Here is an 8,920-nt window from a genome sequence, read left to right on the forward strand (position 1 = left end):
GGCGCTCGGTGAAACTGGAATGAATGTTATTCAGGGATTTCAATGTAGTAAAAGGTGAACGTCACCCTTAATGCTTCTCAGCTAATGATGATGTAACAAAAGGCACGGTGGTACAAAGGAATGAAAGCAGTGTAACTCTGTTATTATCTATACTTCAATTCTTCTGACTTTTTTAAATTTGTTTTTTATTTTTTAAATGAAATGAATGAACCTTACAAATTATGCTTTTACCACACTGTCATGTCAAAAAATTAGATTTTTTTTAACAAACAAACAAACAAAACAACCTCAAACCGCCTTTTTGTCCTCTGACCTCTTTCAGCTCCAGAAAATGTTCAGAATGTGATTGTGACGACGCAAAATGAGACCAGCATAACCCTGCAGTGGACAAAAGTCTCCAACATCGACACATATACACTTGAGTTTAATGGCAGAAAGATCAAGGTTACTGCTTCTGCAGGAAATGTCACATACACAGTCTTAAACCTGACTGATGGAACCAGATACAATTTCAGTCTCTTCACTGTGTCTGCAAATGTCAGAAGCAGTGGAGTAAACTACACTGCAGTAACAGGTGAGATGTCTTTTTTCTATATGTAGATACATAAGCTGCGATTGAACGGCTCATCAGCTCTTGAAACTTGATTGTTTTTGTTGAAGTTTTTATTTGTTTATTTGTTTGTTTTAAGCCACTGTCCTCTGTTATCTTTCAGCTCCACGAAGAGTTAATGCTGTGACTGTGGTGAAACAAAATGAGACGAGTGTAACCCTGAAGCGGGACAAAGTTAACAACATATCAACATACTTCCTGCAGTATGATGACAGCGGCAGTGTCATAGAGAAGAATATCAATGTTTCTCAAGAGGGACCTGTTGAATATGTGGTCTCTCCGCTGACTGCTGGGACAATCTACAGCTTCACTCTCTTCACTGTGTTTGAGGGAGTCAGCAGCAGTGGATACAGATTCAGTGCTGTGACAGGTGGGTAATCTCTGAATTTAAAGGCAAATGTTATACTTGCGACACACAACACAAGTTGTATGTAATTCTCTCAGTAGCAGCAGTTTTGCTCTATGCGGCTGACTCTAATAAAGCAATTGGAAGAAATTTCTGTCTGTTTAAAAGCAAACAAAACACAAAAATTGGCTAGCTATATTCTTTCATTGGTAAATCAAGTTTTACAAAAATGTCTTTATCATATTTTCTTAATGTATTTTCTATATTCCGTCTCCTGAATGAAACAAAAAGGAAACTTTAAGCATGCTGACCTGTCTTTCTTTTTCTTTGTTAAACTGAAACCACTATTTGCCCTCTGCTCTCTTTCAGTGCCAGAAAATGTTCAGTATGTCATTGTGAAGGCACAGAATGAGATGAGTATAATCCTGCAGTGGGACAAAGTTGGCAAAATATCAACATACATCCTGCAGTATGATGACAGCGGCAGTGTCATAGAGAAGAATATCTATGTTTCTCAAGAGGGACCCGTTGAATATGTGGTCTCTTCGCTGACTGCTGGGACAATCTACAGCTTCACTCTCTTCACTGTGTTTGAGGGAGTCAACAGCAGTGGATACAGATTCAGTGCTGTGACAGGTGGGTAATCTCTGAATTTAAGAAGAATAAGCAGAATTTAAGAAGAATAAGCAGTATGTAATTCTCTCAGTAGCAGCAGTGTAATAAAGCAATTGGAAAAAATTTCTATGTCTGCTTAAAAGCAAACAAAACACAAAAATTGGCTAGCTATATTCTTTCATTAGTAAATCAAATTTTACAGAAATTTCTTCATCATATATTTTCTTAATGCATTTTCTATATTCCATCTCCTGAATGAAACAAAAAGGAAACTTTAAGCATGCTGACATGTCTAAAAATTAGATGTCTCAGAGTTTTTCTTTCTTCTTCTTTTTTTAAACTGAAACCACTATTTGCCCTCTGTGTCATGGCCGGGGAGGAAACAGGCGAGGAATGGCTGACACGAAGGACTCCAGAAGTCAGCGTAACTTAAAAGGGATTTATTTAAGCAGGGGGAAAAACAAATACAAAAATCTTGGAAGGGAGACGACGGGCAAACACAGGGAACACACGGGCACACAACATCAACGACGCAACAGAGAACAAAACAAAACTGAGGGCTTAAGTACACACTGGGTAATCAGGGCAAGAGGAAACAGCAGGGAACAACAGGTGAGGCAAATGAAACTAATTACACAGGGGAAGCAAAGCTGAACACAAAGCACAGGAAAACCAGACTGTCAAAATAAACAGGAAGTGACAAACCAAGGAACATACTGACTAAACACGGGGAACAGGCACAGACTCAGGACAGAGACGCAGACATATCACAACACTAGGAAATAAACTAACACAAAACGCTGGGCCAACGGCCCAGGACATGACAGTACCCCCCCCTCAAAGGCCGGCTCCCGACGGCCAAAACCAGAAAACAAAACCAGACACGGGCGGGCGGCGGGGGACCAGGAGGGAGGACCCGAAACAAAAACAAAGACAGGGAGCAAAACAGAAATCACAGGGCGCGAACAAAACAAATCAAACCCGTACAGGAAGAAAACAAAAACACAGGACCAGAACAAAAGGCGACGGCACAAGGCCGGAGACAGTCCAAAACAGGGGGTCGAAACAAGGAACAGTCCAGGAGCTATGACAAAACAAAAACAGCAGGGGAAAAAACAGTCCACAGTTCAGGGGAGTCAGTGGGAAATCCAAAACAAAAAACACACAGTTCAGGAGGCCGCAGAGGCCAAGGGGCCACAAGCAAAGTCCCAACGAGGGAGGCCGACCGCGCTCCAGCGGCGGCGGCGACGACGAGGAGGAGTCACTGGAGGCCGACCGCGCTCCCAGCGGCGGCGGCGACGACGAGGAGGAGTCACTGGAGGCCGACCGCGCTCCCAGCGGCGGCGGCGACGACGAGGAGGAGTCACTGGAGGCCGACCGCGCTCCCAGCGGCGGCGGCGACGACGAGGAGGAGTCACTGGAGGCCGACCGCGCTCCCAGCGGCGGCGGCGACGACGAGGAGGAGTCACTGGAGGCCGACCGCGCTCCCAGCGGCGGCGGCGACGACGAGGAGGAGTCACTGGAGGCCGACCGCGCTCCCAGCGGCGGCGGCGACGACGAGGAGGAGTCACTGGAGGCCGACCGCGCTCCCAGCGGCGGCGGCGACGACGAGGAGGAGTCACTGGAGGCCGACCGCGCTCCCAGCGGCGGCGGCGGAGACGAGGAGAAGACACTGGAGGCCGACCGCGCGGCATGCGGCGGCGACGAGGAGGGGTCACTGGCGGCCGACCGCGCTCCCAGCGGCGGCGGCGACGAGGAGGGGTCACTGGAGGCCGACCGCGCTCCCAGCGGCGGCGGCGACGAGGAGGGGTCACTGGAGGCCGACCGTGGGGCATGCGGCGGCGGCGACGGGGAGCAGACACTGGAGGCCGACCGCGGGGCATGCGGCGGCGGAGAAGGGCGACCCCGGGCTCTGGTGGGGAACCCTCGGGTGACGGGGAGCGCTCGGACTGAGCAGAGACCCCCACCGGCTCGGACTGAGCGGGACCCCCTGGCTCGGAGCGCTCGGACTGAGCGGAGACCCCCATCGGCTCGGACTGAGCGGAGACCCCCATCGGCTCGGACTGAGCGGGACCCTCTGGCGCGGAGCGCTCGGACTGAGCGGAGACCCCCATCGGCTCGGACTGAGCGGGACCCTCTGGCGCGGAGCGCTCGGACTGAGCGGAGACCCCCATCGGCTCGGACTGAGCGGGACCCTCTGGCGCGGAGCGCTCGGACTGAGCGGGACCCTCTGGCGCGGAGCGCTCGGACTGAGCGGGACCCCCTGGCTCGGACTGAGCGGAGACCCCCATCGGCTCGGACTGAGCGGAGACCCCCATCGGCTCGGACTGAGCGGAGACCCCCATCGGCTCGGACTGAGCGGGACCCTTTGGCGCGGAGCGCTCGGACTGAGCGGAGACCCCCATCGGCTCGGACTGAGCGGGACCCCCTGGCTCGGACTGAGCGGAGACCCCCATCGGCTCGGACTGAGCGGGGCCCTCTGGCACGGAGCGCTCGGACTGAGCGGAGACCCCCATTGGCTCGGACTGAGCGGAGACCCCCATCGGCTCGGACTGAGCGGAGACCCCCAACGGCTCGGACTGAGCGGGACCCTCAGGCTCGGAGCGCTCGGACTGAGCGGGACCCCCTGGCGGCTCGGACTGAGCTGAGCCCTTGGGCTGAACGGGGCCTACATGGTGAGGCTCCGGATGCGCAGGCTGGGACTGCGGAACAGGGCACACTGCTGCTTTATTGAGCAGCAGGGGCCGCTCGGGGAATAGCCAAGGTGCAGGGGACTGCATGGGAGCTGACGCTATGGGCTGCGTGGAAGCAGGCCGGGAGACGACTGGCTGCGTGAAAGCAGGCCGGGAGACGACTGGCCGCGTGAAAGCAGGCCGGGAGACGACTGGCCGCGTGAAAGCAGGCCGGGAGACGACTGGCCGCGTGGAAGCAGGCCGGGAGACGACTGGCCGCGTGGAAGCAGGCCGGGAGACGACTGGCCGCGTGGAAGCAGGCCGGGAGACGACTGGCCGCGTGGAAGCAGGCCGGGAGACGACTGGCCGCGTGGAAGCAGGCCGGGAGACGACTGGCTGCGTGGAAGCAGACTGCGAGCTAGGGAGAGCAGACTGCAAGCTAGGGAGAGCAGACTGCAAGCTAGGGAGAGCAGACTGCGTGGAGGCAGACTGCGAGCTAGAGCATGCCGACTGCGTGGAAACTGACCGAGAGCTAGGGAGATCTGGCTGCGTGGAAACTGACCGCGAGCTAGGGAGATCTGGCTGCGTGGAAACTGACCGAGAGCTAGGGAGATCTGACACTGGGCAAGCTGTCATTACTGGAGCTACCGAGGGAGCCGGAGCTGAGGGAACTGCGACTAAAGATGGAAAAACTGCAGATGAAGAGACCAAAACCGAACTGACTGAAGGGTCCAAGGGGATTACGGAGCTAACTGACGTTAAAGCGGAGGGAGCAGACTGAGAGGGCACAGAAACAGCTGACACCGGGGACCGAGGAAGAGCTACTGGGGCTGACTGAGACTGGAGTGGACAGGGAGCGACAGGAGCTGGGGCTGACTGAGACTGGAGTGGACAGGGAGCGACAGGAGCTGGGGCTGACTGAGACTGGAGTGGACAGGGAGCGACAGGAGCTGGGGCTGACTGAGACTGGAGTGGACAGGGAGCGACTGGAGCTGGGGCTGACTGAAGGCGAGGGGAAGCGACTGGAGCTGGGGCTGACTGAAGGCGAGGGGGAGCGACTGGAGCTAGAGCTGACTGAAGGCGAGGGGGAGCGACTGGAGCTAGAGCTGACTGAAGGCGAGGGGGAGCAACTGGAGCTAGAGCTGACTGAAGGCGAAGGGGAGCGACTGGAGCTAGAGCTGACTGAAGGCGAGGGGGAGCGACTGGAGCTAGAGCTGACTGAAGGCGAGAGGGAGCGACTGGAGCTAGAGCTGACTGAAGGCGAGGGGGAGCGACTGGAGCTAGAGCTGACTGAGACCCTGCTGCTGCAGCTAACGCAGAAAACCGATGCGAAGGCTTGGGTCTGGCTGCCCCCACCCGCGGAACAGGTGCGGGTGCAGAGGTCAGCCCGTCCGTGGCTGCCCCCACCCGCGGAACAGGTGCGGGTGTAGAGGTCAGCCCGTCCGTGGCTGCCCCCACCCGCGGAACAGGTGCGGGTGCAGGGGAAGATGGAGCTAAGGGAGCTGGAGCAGAGGGAGCTGGAGCTAACTGACGAGAGAGAGAAGCTACAGCTGACTGGGAACACGGTGACCGAGGAGGAGCTGGAGCCACAGCTGACTGGGAACACTGCGACTGAGAGCTAGGGAGAGCTGCGGCTGACTGGGAAGGCTGAGCCTGAGCTGGCACGACAGCTGTCTGGGGAAACTGAGAATGAGCTGGCGCTACGGCTAACTGGGGAAACGGAGAATGAGCTGGCGCTACAGCTGACTGAGGCGAGAGTGACCGTCTCCGCGGCGTTATACCGCTCTGCTCCCGCGGCGATTCTCTCTGATGCTGCCGGGAGCTTGGTCTTCCTCCGTCAGCAGCAGGCAGTGGTGACGCGGAAGTGGTGGGAGGCCAGGGACCCCTGTGACCCAGGAATCGGAAAAATGACTCCTCTGGAGTCATTCCGGGCGCTGGCTCCAGGAAAACGTCTCTCCGCTTCCTCCGGTATCTCGTCCTCCGTGGCTGCGGCGACTGCTGAGGACAGGAGGGGCCAGCGAGCGGAGTGACAGGTGAGGGAGCGGCCGGCGCCAAAAACAGTCCGCCCACGCGGCAGACCTGCGGTTTAGGCGGGGGCGGTGAGCGGCGTCGCCGGGGACCGTTCAAAAAAGCTGGTCCCCCCAGCGCCAGGCGAGTGCCATTGTAGCGGCCGGAGCTTGCAGGGTCTTTAGTATGGTTGCGTCGTTCTGTCATGGCCGGGGAGGAAACAGGCGAGGAATGGCTGACACGAAGGACTCCAGAAGTCAGCGTAACTTAAAAGGGATTTATTTAAGCAGGGGGAAAAACAAATACAAAAATCTTGGAAGAGAGACGACGGGCAAACACAGGGAACACACGGGCACACAACATCAACGACGCAACAGAGAACAAAACAAAACTGAGGGCTTAAGTACACACTGGGTAATCAGGGCAAGAGGAAACAGCAGGGAACAACAGGTGAGGCAAATGAAACTAATTACACAGGGGAAGCAAAGCTGAACACAAAGCACAGGAAAACCAGACTGTCAAAATAAACAGGAAGTGACAAACCAAGGAACATACTGACTAAACACGGGGAACAGGCACAGACTCAGGACAGAGACGCAGACATATCACAACACTAGGAAATAAACTAACACAAAACGCTGGGCCAACGGCCCAGGACATGACACTCTGCTCTCTTTCAGCGCCAGAAAATGTTCAGAATGTGACTCCGGTAGACCAAACTAACAGTGACATAACTCTCACATGGGGCAAGATTGACAACATCTCAGAATACATCCTGAAGTATGATCAAGAGGATCATATCAATAAACCTCAAGAGGATCCCATAGTACATGTGGTCTCTCCTCTGACTGCTGGGACAATCTACAGCTTCACTCTCTTCACTGTGTTTGAGGGAGTCACCAGCAGTGGATACAGATTCAGTGCTGTGACAGGTCAGTGATCTCTGAATGAAATGTTCTGCTTTCTGAAACATCTGGAAAACACAGGATTTTGTTAGAAACAATTTGTCATAAAATGTTGTTACAGTTTCTTTTCCATGTGTTTTTCTGTTGTAGCTCCTTGGGACGCTAGAGAATTCAGATCAATTGATCAAAATGAGACCAGCATAACCCTGCAGTGGGAAAAAGTCTCCAACACTGACACATATATACTTGAGTTTAGTGAAAGAAAGATCAGTGTTACTGCTTCCTCAGAAGTTGTCACATACACAGTTTTAAACCTGACTGATGGAACCAGATACAATTTCAGTCTTTTCACTGTGTTTGAAAATGTCAGAAGCAGTGGAGTAAACTACACTGCTGTAACAGGTAAGATGTCTTTTCTCTGGTATACATTAACAGCACGAGGTAGAGATCACTAAAACCTGAAATTTGATTTTTATACTTGTTAAAAACAAAATCGTTTTTTTAAAGATGCAATGTGTAACATTGTTTATATATATGTATACAATACACATACACAAACCACCAGGAAAAAAAAAAAACTGCTAGCCTCACAGCTTGCCCAGTCATTATTGAGACAGACATGCCTGTAAAATGGAGACAACTACAGTTTTCTATGAGGATGAAACAAGCCGAGCTTTCAGCGATGGCATCTTACATGGGTGATCTTCATTCTAGATAAAGATCACCCATGTAAATACAAAACACATTTTTTAAATGATGATTTCATATGTTAATTAAAGTAATCTACAAGCAGCAGTATGCGTTTTATAAGCAAAACTGGAAATAAAAGGTGCTGTAGAAAGCAAGGTAAGACTTAATCTCCTTTTTTCTTCCTTTATAAGAGAAGAGAAGAGTTCCTCCTCCCAATGCGTCTGTGCTCAGAGTCTTCTGCCATCTAGTGGTCTTCTGTCCATACTGCATCTCTACTGGTCTGCTGTGGTCCATCTACAGCAGCAGGAAGATGGCAAACAAACCAGCTGTCTCCATGGAGATGACCAAGTGCGATGATGGAGATGACGGATTTGAGGAAGATTTTTATGATACCATTGATTATGTCACCACTGAGCATGACTTTTAAGCAGACACTTTGTGTACTTGAGTAGTTTTGGAACTCATTTAGTTTACAAAACAAAAGTACTTGGTTCGGTTTAGGCATTAAAAGTACACAGGTTCATGTGGATAAAGTACTGCGATGATTTTGTGTGTGATATTGCTCTCTGCCCTGTCTTAGGAACCATGCTCTTTCCTGTGGAGGCAGTGTAATCTGAGGAGCTGCCTTTTGTGACCAGCCTCTGCTGTGTTTCTTCTTGTTTTAGTTGGTAATAGCAGCTTTTCCATCACTTTGTTTTTAATCATTAATAAAGCCTTTTGTTTTTGCTTCTGATTTTACCTCCCTGTCTCCTTTTCTGGACAGTTTTGCTACTTCCCCACATGTCCCAGACTTCCAAGAGAACATAACACACCTATAAGCAATCAGCTGAATACTAAACAATAAAATAACCAGGTTTAGGCCACAAAAGTAGTCAGTTATGGTGTGGATTAAATGTACTAGCTTCCTATCATTTTATAATATGCAGTGGTTTAAAAACATTGGCCACAGGCCAGAGATCACTTCCCATTCTATCATGTGTTGGAGCTCATGTCTCTCTCATAGACTGGTTTATATATCCATTGATATATTCACACCATGCTGAATCTCAACATTAGTAGAAACTGATGAATTTTC

General features: G+C 51.8%; 1 protein-coding gene across 1 annotated transcript in view; it reads left to right on the forward strand.

The window, feature by feature from the left end:
* The window catches only part of LOC115798385 (receptor-type tyrosine-protein phosphatase H-like), a 29,764-nt gene extending 21,349 nt beyond the window's left edge, over nucleotides 1–8,415 (forward strand). Inside the window, exons 11-16 of the mRNA XM_030755221.1 lie at nucleotides 323–574; nucleotides 714–980; nucleotides 1,326–1,592; nucleotides 6,931–7,182; nucleotides 7,306–7,557; nucleotides 8,037–8,415. Of these exons, the coding sequence (XP_030611081.1) occupies nucleotides 323–574; nucleotides 714–980; nucleotides 1,326–1,592; nucleotides 6,931–7,182; nucleotides 7,306–7,557; nucleotides 8,037–8,272 (1,526 nt within the window). The 3' untranslated portion in view covers nucleotides 8,273–8,415. The remainder of the gene's footprint in view (nucleotides 1–322; nucleotides 575–713; nucleotides 981–1,325; nucleotides 1,593–6,930; nucleotides 7,183–7,305; nucleotides 7,558–8,036) is intronic.
* The last annotated feature ends 505 nt before the right edge of the window (nucleotides 8,416–8,920 follow it).

This window comes from Archocentrus centrarchus, chromosome 19, assembly GCF_007364275.1.
Source record: "Archocentrus centrarchus isolate MPI-CPG fArcCen1 chromosome 19, fArcCen1, whole genome shotgun sequence".
In the NCBI taxonomy this organism is placed as follows: domain Eukaryota; kingdom Metazoa; phylum Chordata; class Actinopteri; order Cichliformes; family Cichlidae; genus Archocentrus; species Archocentrus centrarchus.